At 38.6% G+C, this 22,898-nt stretch overlaps 1 protein-coding gene across 1 annotated transcript in view; it reads left to right on the top strand.

Annotated features, from left to right (window-relative positions):
- Positions 1–1,193: 1,193 nt before the first annotated feature.
- The window catches only part of LOC116422025 (zinc finger protein 583-like), a 39,651-nt gene continuing 17,946 nt past the window's right edge, over positions 1,194–22,898 (top strand). The window contains exons 1-4 of the mRNA XM_031957085.1: positions 1,194–1,719; positions 2,847–3,071; positions 19,067–19,193; positions 21,206–21,298. Of these exons, the coding sequence (XP_031812945.1) occupies positions 3,039–3,071; positions 19,067–19,193; positions 21,206–21,298 (253 nt within the window). The 5' untranslated portion in view covers positions 1,194–1,719; positions 2,847–3,038. The remainder of the gene's footprint in view (positions 1,720–2,846; positions 3,072–19,066; positions 19,194–21,205; positions 21,299–22,898) is intronic.

The following is a 22,898-nucleotide window of genomic DNA, read 5'->3' as shown; positions in this document are numbered from 1 at the left end:
GTGTGTGTCTGTATTTCTGTCACTGGCTGGGTCCACCAACCATGGTAGACAGGCCAGGGCTGATTAAGCAGATTTTTAGTGCACCTTTTCTGGTCTCTTCCTCATACCAGGGGGATTTTTTTTTTCAGAGCTCATACATCTAAGGGGCTGCTAGATCCCACCGCTGTGTCCAGTGAGAAGATGGCTGCATGACTCTGGTACTTGTGTGTAGGTGGGTGACTACAGCTCCCAGTGCATTCCCTCCTGTTGCTTCATCACTTACCTGTCACTACAGGGCTTTGGAATAGGAAGGATGGCAAAATAGCCTTTTGTCTCAGGCCCAAACTGGATTTCAGCAAGGCAGAGTTGCACAAAGTCCTTTCTCCTCCATAATGTTCACAGTGCAGTGGCAGGAGAGAGTGAGGAGTGGGGATGGTTGCAGTGGATGATGTTTTTGATGTCTAAGGAAGCTCTGAGCACTCCACAGAGGTACTTCAGCGGCCTTTATTCTCACCCATCCATTCCACTAGGGACAGTCTTCACATGTTTGGGGTAGATCCCGCACGTTTGGGTCACCCTCACCCCGGGATAGCCCGTCTGCCACAAGGGCTTACTGGGCTGTGGCCACGGAACATGCTGGAGCTTCTTGGAGTCCCAGATGAGTCCCTGGGACTAGTCTTCTCTGAACACACCCTGTAGCCCAGTAAGAGAGAGCCAGGCCGACTGGATCACCTTTCATGCGCACTGTTACTGCTCCCGATCACATGACCTAAAAGCCCAATGTGAAGGGTATTTTGCTTCAAGTCCCGTCTGCTTGTCAAGGGAGACCCAAAAGGGGCAAAGATCCCAGTCCTAGTGGGAGAGCTCCGTGCAATCCAATCCCCATTTACCACCGCAAGTAGTAACCGTGGGTAGCGCCCCGATTTCCCCGCGAGCCATTTGGGGCAAGTTCCTCAAAGAATAAGATCCATCGCTTTGGCTTAATGTGGGGCTGCCGGGGTAGCTGGATAGTCTTTCTGCTGGGGAGGAGGAGGAGGGGATGGGAGGCGGCTTTGGGAAAGAGGAGCTCTCAGAGGGGCGCAGCCTGGCAGGCGGTGGCCCAGGGGGAGTGTGAGCCCGGAGGCGGAGTTTGGGAGCCTGGGAGGGGTCTCGGGCAGGAGAGGGGGGTCATTGTTTGGTGGGGGAGGGGATCAGGGAGCAAAGGCAGGAGGAGTCCTAAGTGTGGACACAGGGTGTGATGAGAAGAAGCTGCGGGACAGAGTCTCGGTCTTGAGACTAGGAGGACCCACACCCTCCCCTCCCCACTCCCCTCCGCAGTAATCCGGAAGCAGGGAGTGTTTGAGCTGAGGCCGGAAGCAGGAAGTGTTTGAGCTGAGATCACTCAGAGTTCCCTGCATCTGAGACCCTTCCCCCTTCCCTGAGAGATGGGAGCCCCTCCCTATCCTTGGAACTGAGATCCCCCTGCCCTCCGTGAAGCTGAGATCCCTCTGCTTTCCCTCCATTCTCTGGGCGCTGGGATCCCCCTCTCCTCCCCGCAGTTGAGATTTCTGTGCCTTCCCTTGAATCTGAGGTCCCCCTGCCTTTCTTGCAGCTATGGTCCCCCTGCCCTCCGTGAAGCTGAGATCACTCCCTTGAGTCAGAGATCCCTCTCCCTTCCCCGGGCGCTGAGATCATCCTCCCTCGCCTGCAGCTGAGCTCTCTCTGCCTTCTGGAAGCCCGCTCTGTGCTCGAAGGTCCCAGGTAGGTCTGAGCCCGAGACACTGAGCTCTCTCCCTCCCCCCACCCCCTGCCCCTCAATTTCCTGGCTTCAGCTAGCTCTCTTTGACATGGGGGGGGAGGGGGAGAAGGGGGTCTCATTCTTCTCACATGACCTCATGGAGCGTGTCCTCCAGGTGTGCCAGAAGCAGCTGCATTTCGGGTTCCTCTCCGCCTGCTGAATGTCCTTCCCAGCCCTGAGTCTTTTCCAGACGCCCAACTCCTTCCCAAACTTCCCGACTTATGCTCCCCAGATTTGCATCCCAGACTTCCAACTTTGCCTAGAGGAGTCTGGGAGTTCTACTTTCAGCCTTGTGATCAGGACCCTGGGGTCTTGCCTCCCTGGCCCCATCTCTTGGTTACAGGGTCAGTTTCCTGCCTTCAGATCCAATCCCTTTAAGGATCCAGTTGTCTTGCCTTCCTATCCCCATTACCCCCCACTGGACACAGTTACCCCCTCTCGTTACCTGAACCCGTGTCTCTTGAGCTGGTTCTCAGATTTCGGGCTGTCTGTCTCCACTTTCTCTCTAAGGATTCCAAGGCTCTATCAGAAGGTCCCAAAGTCCTCCCCAGCTCCTAGTCAGACCTCAAGGCAGAAACTTCTGCTTTCCCAGGCTCAGCTGTCCTCACGGAGCACTTCTGTCACTCTTGTGTCCCTAAGGTATCTGTTAGAGCTGTGTCTTGCCTCCCAGACCCCACTCTTCCTCCCCTTCCCCAAGCCTCCTGTTTCCCTGGCCCCTCTACTTTCAAAGTAAAGAGCAATCTTTGGTTGAATCCGAGACTGAACCTTGTCTTCCAATCCCAGGCTTCCCCTGATCCTTCCCTGGTGGTTCCCTTCCAGTCTTCCCCATCCTCAGTCCTCCTAGATCACACAGTCAGTCAGTTATTCAGATAGTATGGGGAGGGGGATGCAGGGAGAGCAGAGAACCATTTGGAAGAAGAGTTCTGATTGGTCTCATCCCATCTGGGATCCCAAACCCTTATACCTCTGGGATCTCTGTAGGAGGAGAGGGCAGAAGAGTAGGAGTAAAAGAGGAAGGAAAGTAGCTTTCCTGTTGAGACCATCTTCAGTTCCAAGTCTGACCCTTCCTGCTTCCTCTCTCTCTCTGCAGGTGAGAGTCTCTCTCCTGAGATCAGGACCAGGGCCTTTCTTACTGCTGTGGGGCCTCACCCTCTGGACATCCTGGTAGGTCAGCCTCCTGCATGGAAAGAGACTAGAGATCCCTCTCTGGGATCCTTCTTCCCCAGTTCAGTCTGCAGAAGACCAAAGCCTGGCCCAATCAGGGATTCTGGAGCCAGATGGAATGGCCCCTGGGAGCCCCAGACCCCCAGCCCAGGTGAGTACGGTCTGTCCAGAGCCTGACCCACAGCAGCCAAAGAGATCGTTTCCATAAGTCTAGAGAACAGTCTATGAAGCTGACTAACCTCTACTCACAGACTGGTTCTTCACAAAAGCAGGCTTCAAATGGAATAAGGTAGTCACAGCACTGCCCTGCTTTCTTCCATGTTTTAAACGGATTCACTGGAACTTGGGTACCTGCAGCACTAACTCCCCTGCTGGTTTTTAATTTTCCCTCATCAGAAGAAGTCCCGTATGTCTTCTCCCATCTTCCCCAATCCTCCCAGTTATCATTTCCTGGGTCCACTCAGTGCTTGTTGAATGGTTTTTTAGTTATGTTCAACTCTTGAATCTTTGTGATGCCATTTGGGTTGTTCTTGGCAGAGAAGCTTTGTTGTTTCCTTCTCTAGTTCATTTTCCAGATGAGGACACTGGGGACAAAAGGGCTGGAGTGGCTTTCTCCGGGTCACACAGCTGGGAACTCTAGCTTTTAGGAAATGGATGTGCCTGCCATCTAGGGGAGGGGGTGGGGGGGGGGTAAGAGGTGAAAAATTGGAACAAGAGGTTTGGCAATTGTTAATGCTGTAAAGTTACCCATGTATATATCCTGTAAATTAAAGGCTATTAAAAAAAAAAAAAAAAAAAAAATTAAAAAAAAATTAAAAAAAAAAAAAAAGGAAATGGATGTGTTGTGCCAGGCACTGTTCAAAACTGCCCTGGACCCAATGAAGGAAAAAACAATATGGCGGCTTGTTCAGTTAGTTGAGTGACATCTGAATCTCTATGATTCCTTATGGAATTTTCTTGGCAGACCATGGAGGCCTGTGGCATTTTTTAAGATGTCATATAGCTATATTGTCATTTTGATAGGATTTGGTTTACAATTTTTGAGGCAATATTCACTAATGATACTGGCTCAAAGTTTCTTTTCTTTCTTTTTTTTTTTTTTTTTTTGAACTTTGTCCTCTTCATGAATGGATTCTGGTAGGATATTTTGTTCTTAATTTAATATTTTATATTTTCCCAAACTACATGTAAAAATATTTTAAACATTAATTATTTTAAAATATTGCATTCCAAATTCTCTCCCTCCCTCCCTTTTACCTCTCATTAAGAAGGCACACAATTTGATAAAGATTAAATGTCTGCGGTCATGCAAAACATTTCCCTGTTAGTCATACTGTGATAGGAAACAGAAAAATAAAGAAAGTATCCTTCAGTATGCATCCAGATTCCATCAGTTCTCAGAAGATAATATTTTTCATAATAATTCTTTCAGAATTTTTTTGGATCACTGTATTGCTGAAATAGCTAAGGATTCACAGTCAATCATCATACAATAATGCTGTTTCTGTGTACAGTCTTTTGGTTCTGTTCCTCTCACTTTGCATCACTTCATAAAATTCTTCCCAGATAGTTCACATTGTCTTCTATTTTTTCAGGATTTTTTGTTTGTTTGTTTGTTTGTTTCTTGGTGTCTCGTAGAGTAATGAGTTTCTCATTGCTCAATTTTAATTTTTAAGGAATTACTTTCTTCAGCGAGATTTTGTGCCTGTTTTATTTGGCCAATTCTAATTTTTTAAGGAATTCTTCGGTGAAATTTTGTGCCTCTTCTCCATTTGGCCAATTCTGTTTCTTAAAATTCTGTTACTTATTTTCTTCAGAAAATTTTTTGTCCTTCCTGACCCAATCTATTAACTCTTTTTTCATGATTTTCTTGAATCATTTCTTTTCCCTTTTCCTCCATCTCTCTTAAAAATTTTTTTTTAATTCTTTCATGGCCTGAAAGTAATTAACATATTTTCTTTAAGGCTTTGGATGTAAGTGTTTTGACTCTTTTCTTCCAAGTATGTGTTTTTATTGTCCTTGTTAGTAACTTTCTATAATCAGATTTTCTTTTCTGTTTGCTCATTTTCCCGGACTGTTTTTTCATTTCATTCATTCATTTCATTTCATTTTTCATTTCATTGCTCATTCCCGGACTGCTTCGTTAAGGCAGATCTCTGCTTTCAGGGTGGAAGGTGCACTGTAACTTTTTCGTTCTGCTAAGGTGATATGAGCTAAAGAGACTTGTCTATGTATCTTGTAATTTGGTCTGTGAACAGCAACAAGCCCTCTTTTCCGTGGTAGAACTGTGAGGAGAGTCCTTGCTCCCCAGTGGCCACAAGCTATAATCCTGGCACTACCTGCTACCTAGATCCAAATATGAGCAAAGCAGCAGAGACCTGCTCCCAGTGGTAGTACAGGGCCCTTATAATCTCTCTGCAATTGTCTGAGCACTTCACCAAGAAGCTTCCAGAGCCATCCATGATTTTTTTTTTTTACTGGGACCCAGTGTGCACTAGGGGCAGCCTGCAATGGACAAAGCAATGTTTCCTTTCTTTTTCCACCTTTACCAGTTCTCTCTCCTGTTTGCACTGCTCTTTTTGAGGCCATAGAGGTCACTTTCTCCATCCTCATTCTCCTTTGACTTTTATTCAGGCTTTGATACTCTTCCCTTTATGATCCTCTCTGTTCTCTAGGATTTTAGGACACCCCTCTCTCTTGATTTCCCTTCTTCCTATTCTCTGACCACTTCTTTTCTATCTTTTTTGGATATTCCTGAGATCAAAACTTCCAGCCATATGGGTCCCTTGGTGTTCTATCCTTGTTCCTCTTCTCTTTTCCCTCATTATTTCTTTTCTTGGTGATTTCATCAACTACCATGGATTTAATTGCTATCTATATTTTGATGATTTTCAAATGTCCCTTTTGTGCCCAATTTCTCTGCTGACCTCTAGTTTTATATCTTCAATTTCCTTATAGATGTCTCACATTGAATATCCAGTAGTCTAGAAACGCAAATTCAATACATCAGAACAGAACTTATTATTTCTACCCCAGATATTCTCATACATACACACTCACACTCTCCCTATTATTGAAGAGGCATCACTATCTTCCCATTTCTTCAAGATCACCATCTAGGATTTTTCAAGTTCTGAGATAAATCAAAGCCATGACTTGAGAGTAAAGGCTTCTTTAATTGAGGTAATAGGTAGCAAACCTACTAACCTGGGGAATGTTAACTGATTTTCCCAAGCAAAGAGACCCATGGGGAAAGGTTTTTATACTTTTTGGAAGCAGAGGGAGAAGGCAGTGTGAAATAGGAAGGCCTGGTCATGAGACCCCAGTGACTCTCACCAGTCAAGATAAGAAAGGCCACTTTATTCTTGCTGCTCTACTCTTCATGCCATGAATGCCAAGGGAACGGGGTCAATACACTAGCAGCTGAGATCTGGCTGGAGCGCTCAGTCATCCTGGGCTCCTCAGTATTTCTTTATACATCTATCTATCCATCCAATATGATGCAAATGACCATCAGTTTTACCATTGCAGCCTCTCTAGACACTGCCCCATTCTACCTCCGTTCATGTCCCTGTCTAGATCACCTCTGCCTGGGTTATTAAGAGAGCCTAATTCCCAGTAAGATCAGGGGTGAAACAATGTTGCCATTTTCATCACTATAATGCAACATTGTACTAGAAATGTTAGCTTTAGTAAAAAGAAAAGAAACTGAAGTAATTAGAGTAAACAACTAGGAAACAAAACTACCATGCTTTGCAGATGATATGCTGACATACAGAATTCTAGAGAATCAACGGAAAAACCTCAAGAAACAAACACTTAACAACTTTAGCAAAATGGAAGGACATAAAATAAACTGATATAAATCATCAGCAGAAAGAACTAGAAAGAGAAATCCCATTCAAAATTCCTGGAGACAATATAAAATATTTGGGTGTCTCCCTGCCAAGACAAATCCAGGAATTATATCCACACAATTAAAAAACTCTTTTCACAGAAATAAAATTATATATAAGAAATTGGAAGAGTGTCAAGTGCTCATGGGTAGCCAACGTGTATAATAAAAACAATAATTCTATCTAAAATCAGTCTACTTATTCAGTGCCATACCAATCAAACTGCCAAGAAATTACTTTGTAGAGTTGAAAAAATACTAACAAAATTCACCTGGAAAAACAAAAAATTGTGAATTGGCTAATGCCCAACATCTAACACACTATACCAAGATAAGGTTGAAATGGGTAGATCTTGTCTACTACAAGTAGATTTGGAGAGTAAAGGATATTCTACTTGCCAGATCTGCACAGAAGGGAGGAATTTATGGACAAAAAAGAAGTAAGGCACATTATGTTAAAAATGTTTTGAACAAACAAAGCCATTGTAACCAAGAGTAGAAGGGAAGCAGAAAGCTGAGGGGGAAAAAATTTTCAGCCAGTATTTATGATAAAGGCCTCATTTCTAAAATTTCTAGAGAAGTGAGTCAAATTTATAACAATACAAGTCATTCTTCAATTGATAAATGGTCAAACGTTATGAACAGACACTTATCAGATAAAGAAATTAAAGCCATTTCTAATAGCATGAAAAAAATGCTCTAAATCATTATAAATGCAAATTAAGATAACACTGAGGTACCACTTCATACCTCTCAGATTGGCCAAGATGACACAAAAAGATAATGACAAATGTTGGAAGGGATGTGGAGAAACTGTGACACTAATGTATTGTTGCTGGAATTGTGAATTTATCCAACCATTCTGAAGAGTAATTTGGAACTGTGCCCAAAGGACTATAAAATTGTGCATATTCTTTGTCCAACAATCTCACCACTGGGTCTAGGTTCCAAAGAGATAGGACATGATAAAGGATCCACATGTGGAAAAATGTAGCATTTTGTACTGGCAAGGAATTGTAAATTGAGTAGATGCCCATAACTTGGAGAATGGTCAAATAAATTGTGTTATATGAAAATAAAAGAATATTTTTGGTCTCTAAGAAATGATGAACAAGCTGATTTCAGAAAAGTCTGGGAAACCTTAAATGAACTAATGCTAAGTGAAGTGAACAGAATCAGGAGAACATTGTATACAATAAAAACAAGATGTGGTGCTCAACTGTGATGGATTTGACTCTTCTCAACAATGCAGTGATCCAAGGCAATCCCAATAGACTTGTGATGGAAAACACCAAACGCATCCAAAGAGAGAACTATGGACATTGAATGTAAATCAAAACAATATTTTTATTTTTTTGTTTCTTTGTTTCTATTTAACTTATATATGATTGCTTACTATCTTGGGAAGGGGGGAGGTAACAGAGGGAGGGAGAAAAATTTGGAACACAAAGTCTTACAAAAATAAATGTTGAAAACTATCTTTACATGTATTCGGGAAAATAAAATGCTATTTAAAAAAAAAAATAGTCTACTGCTACATCTGCCTCCCTCAAAGCTCTCTTTCCTCTAAGCCATTACCCAGTCAGCCAGTAGAGTGATTTCCTACAATGCAGTTCTTATCCTGTCACTGCCCTACTCAATAAATTGAAGTGCCTTCCCATTTATTTCCCACAGGATCAAATGAAAATTCTCTGAGGGAGAAATTGGGAAGATAGTGAAATATGTCAGAAAATTCCCAGCTCTCCAGATTTCTCCCTCCCCCTCTCACCCACAAAACAAGAAAAGTACCTCAGGGTGCAAAACAAATAAGAGTTGGGCAGAATAGTGGTCCTCCTGGGACAACCCGAGAAGACCTGAAGAAAGACCATAGGATAGAGATTTGGCCAGTGTGAAATAAAAACACATCCAGGTTAAGTCCTCTGGAACAGCACCTGGGGAAGCACGGGGCTAGCAGGATTCAGAGGTGGCCTCAATCCCAATCACAGGAACTTTCACCTCCCAGGTAGTGTGGGGAATTGGGGTTTGTGTCCAGGAAGATTGAGAGAACCTCTGCTGCTAAGGAACCCCAGCTGATGTTGTGGCCCTGAGTAAGAAAGAACCAGACATGCCCAGTGAGTGCAAAAGCAGTGGGACAGGCTAGTTGCTGCATGCAGGCACTTACAGGGAGGTGAAGTTCTGGGTTGGGAGTAGAGGGGTGAACTGAAGTAAAGCCATAAGCTTCTTTCCCTCTGCCCCAGAACTAGAATTGAATATACCAATAAGCTTATTTAAAAGAAATTAGCAAGCAAAGGAAAAAGAACCCAAGTATAGAAACTTAGGATAAGAATGTGGAAGATTAGGGTCCATCTTCAGAGGATACTGAAGTAATTTTTTAAAATTCTCTTCTACCCCAAAGAGTAACATTAAATGGTTGGTTCCCTGCCCAGAATGAATTTATAGACTGTACATTAAATGAGATGGGTTGAGAAAAAACTGAAAAAGGGGGGAGGGAAAAGCAATAAAAAAAAAAAAATTATTGAAAGAAAGCTATCCAACTAGAAAAAGAGATTCAGAATCTTAAGGAAGAATATGATTCTTTGAACATTAGAATTGGGTAAGGAGAAGCCTGTAAAGCCATAAGAAAAAGAACAGAAATGGAGAACAGATCAAAAAGAGAAAACAGAAGAATAATTGGACTACCTGAAAACTATGATCAAAAAAATAAAATCTAGTATAATATGACAAGAAAGAAATAAAATTTGTCTGAAGTATAGAACAAGAATGGAAAGTTGAAAGAGAAAAAAAAAATCTTCTGATCATCACATTCAAGATCTTACAATGAAAACATACAGGACCACCATTGCTAAATTTTGAAACCCCAAAATCAAAGAGAAAATGTTTTAAGGAGCACCAACATCAACCAAAAATTCAAATATGCTGAAGTTCTGAAATACCATATACTGACAGTCAAAAGAACTATAGGGTTGTGAGCAAAAATATTATATCCTGCAAAATTATGTATAACATTGAGTGAAAAAATGAACCTTCAATGAATTGTTAGATTTTCAGGATTTTGTTCCAAAGCTGAACTCAAGAAAATTTAACACATAAGAGCCAATATCAAAGGTTAATTTCAAGGGACCTCAAAAGAACAAATTTTTTTATTTTTTTAATGTGGAAATATAAATCTTATGTCTGAGGTTGTCATTAATAATTGGGTAGTCTAAAAGAAAGACTGGAATAGAGCTCAGTATGATGTGACTAATAAACCTAGGAAATAGAGGGGCAGCTAGATGGTTCAGTGGATAGAGTGCCAACCCTGAAGTCAAGAGGACTAGGTGTTCAAATTTGGTCTCAGACACTTAACACTTCCTAGCTGTGTGACCCGGGGCAAGGCACTTGACCCTAACTGCCCAATCAATCAATCAGTTTAGGAAATAGTAAATATGGTAATTATGCTATACAAATGAGGTCTGAGACCAAGGACCATAACAAAAGAATTAGATAGGAGAGGAGGACTGCTAGTTCTGAAATTATATATATATGTATCCACTATGTATGTGTGTGTGTGTGTGTGTGTGTGTGTGTGTATGGAGAAAGGTATAAAACTCTCCAAAATCTATAAAGAAGAAATATAATAAGGCAGGGGTGGTGGTGAGAAGGGAAAAGGTAGGAAGGATCCTTAGAATGGTGGGGGGGAGGAGGTTTAGCAAGGGAACTTAATAGGTAGAAATAAAATAGGAGAATTAGCAAGGATAGCAGATGGGATACACATAAACACAATAACAGTGATCAGGAGTAGAATTTATTAGGGAAAAAAGTAGGGTAAAAAAAAGAGTAATCATTGATATCAGACATTGTTTTTAATGTATGTGTATCTGTATCATTATATTTGTGTATATATATGTGTGTGTGTGTCTATATAAATGTATGTTTACATAAATATATCTTGGGGGGGGAATGGAGGGGGTTGGAACAGAAGTGGGAGAAAAGAATAAAGTAAAAAGGGCACAGCATAGAACAAAAAAAAAAACCTACAAGGAAACAAAAAAAAAAAAAAAAAAAAAGGAAGAGATATAAATAAAAAAAAAAAAATATATTTTAAAAAAAAAAAAAAAAAAAAAAACATGGATAGTTATGAATACAACGACTTATATATGTTTTCTTGAAATGGAAATTTATTTTTATATATTTTGAATTCTCCCCTATGTTCTGCTGGGCACATGATAATGTATTGTTTTTTCCTTTTTCTAATTTTTTTTCTTTTATTTTGTATTTAATTTTTAAATAATGAAATTAAAAAGTGAAAAAAAAAAAGTTTTTTTTTTTTTTTTTTATAATGGAGAAAAAAGAAATTGCCTCTCCACACCCTTTTCAGTCTCCTTAGAGCTTACTGTCTAACACATGTCCTTTAATTCAGTGGCAGTAGCTTCCTGGCTTATCTCAGTTCCAGGCATTTTCAATGGCTATTCCTTATTCCTGTAATACTTTTCCCTTGAAGTTTAGATTGCCAACCTCATTATTTTCCTTTATGGACCAACTGAAAACTAAATACCTACAGCAAGTATTCACTAATCCCTCTTAATTCTTGTTCCTTCCCTCTTCCAATTAAATCCTATTTGTTCTGGATTTAGCTTACTTTGTCCATATTTGTGTATTGTTTCCCACATTGGATTGTATATTCCTTGAAGTAATTGTCTTTTGCCTCTTTTTTTTTTAAATCCTCAATTTTTATCATTGTGACTGGCACTCAATAGGTGTTTAATAAATGTAAACAGAATTGAATGGAAAAATTTTAGTTCTTGATAAAATAAATGATAAATAAAACAAATGTCATATCATTTTCCCTGTCCTTTGTTCCCCCTCCTTTCATGAATCTTCTCATGTTGTAATGTAATCCCACAAAAGGAGATCAGAAGATTCTGTCCATAATACCCTTTGCCCTCCTCCACACTGTTACCTCCCCCAGATTTCTTCATTCACCCCTTTTCCCTTGTGTACTTTTAGAAAAAAGTCTCTTACTGGTCTTTCTCTTGTTACTTTTTTACTGTTGTCTATCTTCAGTTTTGTACTTCTTTAGTTCAGGGTATTTAATAAATAAATAATCTTCCATTCTGGTTTTCTTTTTCCAAATGTTTTGGGCTCCCCTTCATTATTAAACATATACTTTTTGTCCCATATTGTTAAACTCCCATCTGCAGGATAGGTCACATTGACTGCATCCTGAGCTCCAGTGCTCTGTGGAGCACTTCCTTCCATGCTCATTTCTAGAAGATTTGCATCAATCTGGCGTTATTTCAAAGTCCTTTCCATTATATTTGAAAATCTTTCTCTTAGTGGCTTGTGGGGCTTTTTGTTCCTAAACTGAATTGTTAAATAAATGTAACTACTACTGAAGAGTGGATCTGGGAACTCTGAAAATCCTTAAAGAAAATCTCCTTCAACTCTGCCTCAGTGAAGGACCCTGCCCTAAGAACAAATAGTTTCATCTTTGTTATCTGGATGGGGTCAGCTCATTGAATTCAATTCAGATTCTAGCCCTAACTGAAACCCAACAGAAGAGCCAACTTGGGACTCCACCCACGGACCCCCTTTAGCTAAATATCTCATTATATAAAAAGAGCCAAATTAAAATCCTCTCTTTGCAGAGGCTCCAAACATCCCAGCTATGCCATGTTTGCTATGCCGAGGGCCTCTGTCCACTGGAATACTCTTTCCTGTGCTGTCCTTTCTTTACCCTCACCTATCTCCCTAACCAGACTTTAGTCTTACTTCCAATTCCATAATAAACCTCTTTTATCAATCTAGGTTTTTGGGTGTGTAAATTCCTTTACAGAGAGCCTCTGTACCGCCAGAAGGGAGTCCCTAAAACTCCCTACCCTTGCACTGAATCCTAAGACGTTGCAGGGGAGGCAAACCTCTCCATTTTGTTCCTGATCCCTGAACCTGCCACTAGACCTCATTTAAACTTCCTGACCACCAGAAACCCTAATTTCATTTGGGTTCCCCAATTCTAAGTCTCATCACTGTCAGTTTCAGAGGTTGCTGTTTTATTTTTTAAATCATTATTACATTTTAATATGTAGAATAAAACAAGCATTTCCATAAGATAATATGATACAAAAATTATTGCACATGAAACTGCAAATTTATTATTCATAATTTACTATTTTTTTTCAAATATACAAGAAAATTTGTAAACTTCAGCCAGTCCTCAATTGATGGGCATCCTTGCAATTTCCATGGCACCATGAAGAAACCTACTATAAACATTTTAGAATATATTTTCCCCTAATGAATATTCTTCCATTTCACTTAAATTATTAAATTTATTTGTATAAAATTGGGCAAAATTACTTTCATCTTCATTAGTGATATATTCACCTATTAATTTTTTTATATTAACAATTTGGTTTTTGTCTCTTTTTAAAATCAAATTAACCAATTTTTATCTATTTTGTTTTTTTTAATAAAACCAACTCCTTTTGTTTTATAATTCAATATTTTTTCCTCAGTTTTATTAACCTTACCTTTAATTTATAGAATTTCCAATTTAGTATTCAATTGGGGATTTAATTTTTTTTTTTTTTTGCAGCTTTTTAAGTTGTATACCCATTTCATTAAGCTGTTCTTCCTTTGTTTTATTGATCTAAGCCTTGAGAGAGAGAAATTTTCCTCTCACTGCTTTTATTGTATTTCTCAGGTTTTTAATATGTTGTTTCAATTTCATTCTCTTTAATCAAATCATTAATTGTTTTTATCATTTGTTCTTTAACACACATTTTTTTAAGATTAATTTCAATTATCTTTAAAGTTTCCTTGATCCCCTTGTTAAATATACTTTTTTTTTTTTTTTGCCTTATGGTCTGAAAAGGATAATTTTAATATTTCTGCTTTGAAATAGAAAACTTATATACTAATATACGGTCAGTCCTTGGAAGGGCACCATAAACCACTAAGAAAAAGCTATATTCAAGGGTAGAACCAAGATCATGGAGAGGAACCAGGATGTTGCTTGAGTTCTTCCTAGTTTCCCTCAGAAACAATACTAAATCAAACCTCTAAATAGATTCTGGAATGACAAAAGCTAGAAAAGTGTCACAATTTTCCAGCTTAAGATAACTGAGAAGGATTTCAGGTGAGGTCTGTTTCACTTGGGCAAAAAGGGTTGCACAGCCTAATGCAGGCAGAAGCCAGCAGGAGGCTCTTAGCCATAGCACAGGTCAGCAATTGAGGACCCTCAGCCGTGGTTCAGCAGACCAGTGACATACTGGCTGTGGGCCTCCAGCCCCACATAGAAGGCACATAGAAGGAGCACAAGAACTCTAGCACAATAGGTATGACTGTACCAGGCCATCCTGGGCCAGTGAGCAAGCCACCAGCACCTAAGCCCCAGAGCTTAAAAGCTAGTGATCAGGCCTTGTCCCCTAACACAAGAAGCTTGGGACAGTATCCCCAGTACCTTAGTAGCAGGATGCAACTGTTAAAAATGAGCAAAAAACTAAAAAGAACTCTTCTTGTTGGCAAAAGAAAAGATCAAAGCAAACTCAAAAAAGGACAACAATGACAAAATGCCTCTGAATGAAACCTCAAAGGAAGTTCCAATTGTTGTCAAGCTCAAAAAGAATTTTAAAAATCAAGTTAAACACAGCACCAAGATGATACAATAGTCAGTTCTGACAGATGTGGGTCTTTTCAACAGTGAGATGATTCAGGCCAGTTCCAATGCTCTTGTGATGAAGAAAGCCATTTGCACCCAGAGAGGGATTGAGTGTGGATCACAACATAATATTTTCACTTTTGTTGTTGTTGTTTGCTTGTATTTTGTTTTGTTTCTCATTCTTTTCCTTTTTTATCTGATTTTTCTTGTGCAGCATGATAATTATGAAAATATATATAAGAATTGCACATGTTTAACAAAAAAATCAAGTAAAAGAGATGGAAGAAAAATTGAGAAAAGAAATAAGAGCTATGCAGGAGAATTATGGGGGAGGAGGAAGAGGGAAGTCAACAGGTTAGAAAAGGTAACTCAAAAATTAACTGAAGAAAACACCTTTCCACTGCTTTAAAAGTAAAATTGGCCAAATGAAAACAGATTAAAAAAGCTAACTGAAGAAAATAATTCCTTAAAAGTTAGAACTGAGGACTGGAAGCTAATGTAAGAGAGCAAGAATCAGTCAAACAAAATCAAAAGAATGAACAAATAAAAGAAAATGTAAAATGCCTCGTTGAAAAAACAACTGATTTAGAAAATATATACAGGAGAGAGAATTTAAGAATTATTGGATTACTTGAAAGACATGAGTATATAAAAAAAAAAAGCCTAGCCAACATCTTTCAAGAAATAATCAAGGAAAACTTCCCTGACATCTTAGAACCAAAGGGCAAAATAGCCATTGACAGAATCCACCACAGAGATCCCAAAATGAAAATCCAAGGAACATTGTAGCCAAATACAAGAATCATTTATGTTATCCTATAAAGAGGTAAAAGATGAAAAAGAAAAGAAAAGGGGGAGGGACTGATACAAAGGCAGCTTGAGGAAAGTGTGCCTGTGGGGGGAAATCAGAAGCAAAACACTGTTGAAGAGAGAGGGTGCCAAAACAGGCCAAAGTATAGACCAATTTCCCGAATGAATATTGATGCAAAATTTTAAAATAAAAACATTAGCAAATATATCACTGTAATTTATCACCAGAATAGTACACTATGAGCAGGTAGGATTAATACCAGAAATGGAAGACTGGTTCATTATTAGGAAAACTATCAACATAATTGAACATGTCAATAATAAAACTAACAGAAATCATATATTATTTACAAGGCAGAAAAAGCCTTTGAGAAAATGTAGCACTCATTCCTAGGAAAAACACTAGAAGCCATAGTAGTAAATGAAATTTTCATTTAAATGAGAAGCAGTATCTATCTAAAACCATGAATAAGCATTATATGTAATGGGGATAAACTAGACACATTCATAAATAAGATTGGGGTGAAACGAGCATGGCCATTATCACCATTATTCAACATTGTACTAGAAACGTTAGCCCTGGCAATAAGAGAAGAGAAACATATTGAAGGAATTGGAATAGGCAATGAAAAAACCAAACTCACTCTTTGCTGATGATATAATGGTATACATAGAGAATCCTAGAAAATCAAATAAAAAACTACTTTGTTATTGTTGAGGACCGTGCCTAAGTGAAGGGGCAGGTCAATTCTCCGAAAGCCTCCATAGCTGTGAATCGTAACATCTGAGGAAAGTGCTCTCAGCCCTTAAATACCTTAGTACAATTACATCTCTACAGCATGCTGAGCATGTGCCAACTGTAGAACCACTATATCACCATACTAAATACCTAGTATATGTGAACTAGAGAACCATTATCTCATCAATCACACTGAGTAAACACCTTGTTATAAGTATCCTTGTTTCAAGTATACTTTTCTAGAGTTCTGCCCTCTAAACCACTTGAAACAATTAACTGTAACAAAGTTGCAGAATATAAAATAAGTTCACACAAATCATGAGTATTTCCATATATTACCAACAAAGTCTTGCAGTGAAAAATAGAAATTTCACTTAAAATAATAACAAAATTCATCTGGAAGAACAAAAATAAGGAATATCAAGGGAATTAATGAAAAAAATGCAAAGGAAGGTGGCCTAACCATACTGGATCTAAAACAGTATTATAAAGTGGCAATCATCAAAACCACTTGGCTAAGAAATGAAGTGATGATCTTTGGAATAGGTTAAGTACACAAGACACGGTAGTAAAAGACTGTAATTATTTTTTAATAAACTCAGTGACTCCAGCTTCTGGAATAAGAACTCACTAATTGAAAATAATTACTGAGAAAATTGGAAAATGGTATTACAGAAACTAGGCATAAATTTATATCTCACACCCTCTACCAAGATAAGGGTTATGCTTTAAGCAAACTCGGAGAGCATGGAATACTTTACTGTCAGATCTTTGGAGAAAGGAGGAATTTATGACCAAACAAGAAATAGAGAACATTATGAAATACAAATTCTTGGATCTTTCTTTGGGTCTTCTCAATTTTTCCCAGAAGAACCTTGTTCTGTCCAAAGTCTTTATTTTCTTTTTCACTAGTCTACATTTGCCCTGAGGTGCAATTTTGCTTTCTTTGTGGAGGAATTTTGGAGAACTTGGCATGGCATTTTCTGATCTATTTTGCTACCTTCCCAGCATCCTCCCTTCTATTGCTTTTTAAAGCAACTGAGATACTACCTCTGCTATCATCACTGTTGCTATTCATTGATTTCAGTCATATTCCACATTTTAGTAAACCAAATGAGGTTTTCTTGACAAAAGGTACTAAATTGCCAATAATTTCTCCAGTTCTTCTTACAAATGAGGAAACTGAGGTAAAGGAGTTTAATTGTATTATTCAGGTTCACACAGCTAGTAATTTTCAGAGCCCAGATTTGAACTCATGAAGATAAGTCTTCCTGATTGCAAGTTCAGTGCGCTATCCATTGTGGCACCTAGCTTGTCCTCCATCATAGTTACTCTTATTTTTAGCTAATTAGTTTTATAATTTTGTAATGAATATATATCATAGACAAATGAAAGTAATCATAAAGCAAAAGCATAATCTGGCTATGACACATCAGAGTAACCTCAAATCCTCAATGTAACAACAAGTAACTTTACTTGGTGGGGAAGCATGTCTTACCACTCACCACAGTCCAGATTCCCAAGAATAGCTTTTTATGTTTTATATTTTCCTCTTCATGTTTTCATTCCAAATAAAACTTTATTTCAGTCATTCACAATGCAACCTAGATCTATCTTTAACTTCATTCTGTTCTAAATGATCACATTAAAGGATTTTCCCCCAGAAACCTGCCAGATTCTCACATATTGTTCACATGATTTTCTTTAGAATTTATCACATTAATTAAAAATTATTAAGGAAAATGGCCCTGAAGTTCTAGAACAAGAGGGTAAAGTAAGGGGCGGAGGGGGCCTCTACCAATCTATCTGAAAGATATCCCAGGAAAAAAAACTTAGAAGAATTCCATAGCCAAGGTTCAAAACTACCTGATTAAGGAGAAAATATTTCAAGGAACAAAGAGGAAAAAAGCCAATTTAAATAATGCAGAAATACAATCAGGATTCTGTAAGATCTAGCAATGTCTTAGGACATTATATTTCAAAGAGCAAAAGAGCTTTGGTTGCATCCAGACACAATTTAATCAGCAAAATTGAGTATAATCCTGAATGAAAAATAAAATGGTTATTTGACAGACTAAAAGACTTTCAGGTATTTTTAACCATAACAAAAAAAACAAAACAAAAAAAAGAGCAGAATTCATTGGAAAGTTTGCTATAAAAGATCCAGAAGAAATATAAGGAAAACATTAAAGACTAATTATAAAGCACTCATTAAGGTCAAACTATTTATGTATATATAGTATCAGTATGTCATTAAAACCATCAGTAGTATGAAAAAAAGATGGTTGAGTTATATATGATGGGGTACTTCTTAAAAACAAAATTGAATTGGAAAAGGCAAAGGGAAGAAATTATATTATAACATGTGACATGAAAAGAACTAATATAGAGGAAGAAAGTAAGGGTGGTGAGCTGGTAATGTCATCTGGGTTGAAAAAAGAAACAATATATACATCTGAAAGGGTATAGAATTTCTCTGAATATGTAGAGTGTGATGTGTGTTTATGTATATATGTATGTGTATATATATATATATATAATATAAATTTGGTCTAGGACTTTCCCTTCCTCTGACACATAAGTTTTCTACTTTGCTCTTTATATTCCTTGTATTTAAGTAAAACTTCTTATAACTCCATTCAATATTAAAGAAAACAAATTCCAGATTTTATGGGCACAAACACATAAGAAATTTTAAAAAGGAATTATTTTTTTTTAAAGTGAACATATCACTTGTATCAGTTCTGATGAGGAAGACTCTCATTCTTTCCCACAGATCCATCTACCTCATAGATAGAACACAGGCTTTCTCTACTGAGTCTTCCTGATGCATTCCATAAGACATTTCTCAGCTTTATTCCAACTCTTCATACAAAATGCTTTTCTCAAAATTCAAACCACATGACTGTGTTTTAAGAGCTGACTCCAACATGCATAAAGGGTATGACTTTTGGGCAAATCCCTTTTCTGTATTTCAGTTTTGTTCTGTAAATTAATGACGGTTGGATTATTTAAATCTGAAGTGTCTTTCAGCTCTAAACCGTATAACTTTTGATAATTTAGGACTTGGTAACATTCAGGGATGTAGCTGTGGATTTCACTCAGGAGGAATGGGAGCTCTTGGACCCTCCTCAGAAGGAGTTGTACAAGAAGGTCATGCTGGAGAATGCCCGGAACCTGCTCTCTCTGGGTAAGGACACTTCTAGTTTCACTGAGACTGCAATCAAAGGAGACATCTTTATTTCCTAGTGTGCAAAGTTTGGAGCATTTTATCCATTACTAGAGAGAGAAAAATGCTGGTATCCTATCTCCAAGACACAGGGTTCTCCTACTGTTTGGTTTTCCTATAGAAAGTCCTTGCATTGTGTGATAGGAACCTGAGGGTTTCCTTTATTGGTCCTGAAGCTGTCTCTTACTAAGCTTCAGGTGACAGATGCAATCAATAAGGAAGCATCTCAACAAATAATCTCAGCGGTCCTTTGGTCTAACTTCTATCTGGACATGATTATTTCTGCCAGATCTCTGAAAACTGCTCAGGCAGCTTTTCCTTGCAACACCGTCCTCTTTGGGATGGCCCTAAAATGTTCTTTTTTAACAAGTATCAATTTCTAGCTGACGGCTCCCAGATGTGTTCAGTGTAGGAGCTTTGCCCTTTAACCTTCCTTCATGTTGCCCTAAAATTCCAGCACAGGTGGTGGGAAAGGAAGAGAAGGGAATAAGCATTTGTTTTGAACTACTTTTTGCCAGATGCTGTGCCAAGTAGTTTCTTTACATTATTATGTCACTTCATCCCATAGCAATCTTCTTGGTTAGGTGATGTAATGTTCTCTGTTGAGGTTTTCTTGGGGTCTCTGGGAGCAGCCTTCCTTTCAGTTCAGTAATCATCACCTGAGCAGCCAGGGATTAAAGTCCAAATCCTTTATTGTCTCCTTCAAAGTCCTATCTCCTTCACTTGGGGCTCAGCTAGTTTTCTGGAGGCCTTCGGAGTCTTGGTTTCAGTGGAGAAGTAAAGGAGGAGAGCCTGCCACCAAGGCGGTGTGAGATGAAGTGAATGAATAGTCCAGGGGCTTGTGCTTCAGCCTCCAGCCATCTGTCTTCTCTGGCCTCTGTCTCTCGCTAAGTTTGTTAGAGCTTATATGCTCTCTTATCATAGGAATGAATCTTGTGAAACTGTATTAAGTACTTAGTACCTGTACTGAGCTAGAGAACTATTAAGCACCAGGCTAAACAACCATTGTCTCTTATCAATTCCACTGACTTAGCACCTTGTAAGAATCCTTTATTTCAGGTTCAGAGTTCTGGCCCATAACAAGGTGATAGTATTATACCCATTTGACAGTTGAGGAAACTGAGACAAATGAAAGTTAAGTGATTTTTCCAGGAACACAAAGTTCATAACTGTCTGAGGCTAGATTTAGACCCTAGCATTCCTGACTCTAGATCCAGGGTTCTTTACGCTACACTATCAGTTGCTTCTATATAATGGAGAATGTGCAATGAGTCCATCCTCCTGTGAAGAAGGTACAATGAGATCAACTTTTCTGCATGATGATCTTCTTTCCTAGCCTCCCAAACTCAGAAAATAAATGTTATGAGACTATAGTTGAGGAGTCCCAGGAACCTGGGGTCTTAGCCATGCTCCTGGCATTTCCTGGAATAACAGACTGGCCAATAACAGACAGTAGAATTTGGAACAAATGGGATTTATTGAGTTTTCCAGCAGAAGAATCTCATCTAAAGAGGTGACTTCCCAAGACTACCAAATAAACAGCATACAAGGTTTAAATAGGTTTCAGAGAGTAAGAAACATGATAGGGGAACAGGGAAAAAGCTGGTTCATCCAATTCCCTGTTTGGGGGGCTCTAGCTACGTCTTGTACAATAATTCATTTTAGCCAGTTTTGAAATTTTGAATTTTGAAATTAGATGTTTCTACCAGAATGGACCTTGACAGGATGGGGAGCAGAGGATTTGATGTTTTCTCCGAACATCACAACAGGATGTTCTGAGTTGCACAACAGGATAATGTAGTTTGTCCTATTTTGGGTTACTTGCATTACAAGTACTATTAAAGATTCATGTATGTGAACATGATGGAGAGAATTCAAAATGGAGCAACTCTGGGTTTGACGGCCTTTCCTTAAAAAGAACTCAATTACAAGTTTCTTTGCATGCTCATCTCTCAGTGTCTCCCCATGTCCAGGGCTTCCAGTTCCCAGAGAAGTAATCTCTTATTTTGAAAAAAGAGAAGCATCATGGATGCAGGAACAAAAGAGCTCGAGGAGCTGCTGTCCAGGTGAGTGAGGTGAAACCAGATAATTAAGAGTTGTGACGATGAGGCTGTTAAGTGTCATAGTGATGAAGGAAGTACTAGTTTTGGGGGTGGGAAGACCCAACTTGGAATTCTGTTCAGGTAGGACCCAGGTGAGACTACAAAGCTTAAATTTGTAGTGGACTAGTATCCTGGTTTCATGATTTTCTCTCTCTCCATTTAGCAACATTTGAGGAGGAGAGAAGATGACATGGAAATCAACCCAAGGCCTTTCCCTGATCCCTGTGGCTTAATCTCCATCCCATTCCTGGAGGATCATTGGTTAGATTTTTGTAGGTGACCACCATATCAGGTTAGGGAACTGGGGATAGAGATAGGACCCTGGGGTCCTTATATTATGAGACCTTTCAGGAGCCTACAAAGAAGCCCGTATGATTTTCAGTATTGGGTATGTTCAGAGTCCATCAGGAGTAGAACTTGACAAAGGTGATTACTTCCAAGTGATTGAGTACGAGGAAGGGACAGAAACAGGACTGAGGCCTGACCATGCATTCAACAATTAAGAGGGAGTAGAATGCGGGAAGTAGAGGTAGAGGCTGTGGTCAGTTATCAGCAAAGGGCCCAGCCAGGGAATCAAGAAGTACTGATGGAGCACCTTCTGTTTTAGGCACTGGGCTAAGCCATGAAGATTGCAAGGAGAGTAAGTCTCTGCTGTCAGGAAACTCAAAATCTTATAGACAAATGAGATCTGAAACTGGGAAAAAAAGAATGTTTTGGAATAGAAATAAATTAATTCAGCAGGGAAATAAAAGAATATAAGGAATGAGGATAATAATGGTTTAAGGAGAGCAGAATTGGAGAGGAAGTATTCAAAATCAAATAAAAGTGATAACTAGCATTTATACTGTACCTACTATACGTCATGTCCGGTGTAAATATTGTCTTATTTTGTCCTCATCAAAACCCTAAGAGTTAGGTGTTATTATTATACCTATTTACAGATAAAGAAACAAGGAAATAGAGGTCTTGTGACTTGCCTCCTTTCTAAAGAGGGATTAAAACTCAGTTCTTTGTGATTTGAGACTCAGTGTTTTATCCAGTGCATCACCTGTATTCAGATTTTTAAAAAGAATATGGTAAAAATGGTCATGCATGTATGAGGTAGAAAATGGAAGGAGAATTGGACAAGACAATACTGAGGGATGAAGATTCATTTCTGTAAACTCTAACCAGTCAAAATGTGAATTGCTGATTACTATTAAAAAGATTTGTTTTTCTATTGGCTCATGACAAGAGTTGCATTAAATGATAAATATACTTGAAGGTCAATTGCAAATATTACTTTGGTTTTTAAAATAATGTTTATAAGCAAAACCTTTGAAATAATAGAATTTCCTCAGACATAACTTTATATTTTCTATCACTTGGTAAACTGACTACACTTTCACTGAAACTCTACTTACTAAATGACTAATCCATGTTGTCCATCAGTTTCTCTGAGAACCTTCCAGGTAGAAGAGGAGTAACATAAACAAAGGATAAATTGAAATTAGAAAACAACCTTAGTATTTCAATGAATGGCATTTGAAGGATTTTTTTGTAGAAAGGTGGTGGTCTTCCATAA

Source organism: Sarcophilus harrisii, chromosome 2, assembly GCF_902635505.1.
Source record: "Sarcophilus harrisii chromosome 2, mSarHar1.11, whole genome shotgun sequence".
Classification (NCBI taxonomy): domain Eukaryota; kingdom Metazoa; phylum Chordata; class Mammalia; order Dasyuromorphia; family Dasyuridae; genus Sarcophilus; species Sarcophilus harrisii.
The sequence above is the reverse complement of the archived record's forward strand: the minus strand, read 5'-3'. Positions and strand labels throughout refer to the sequence as shown.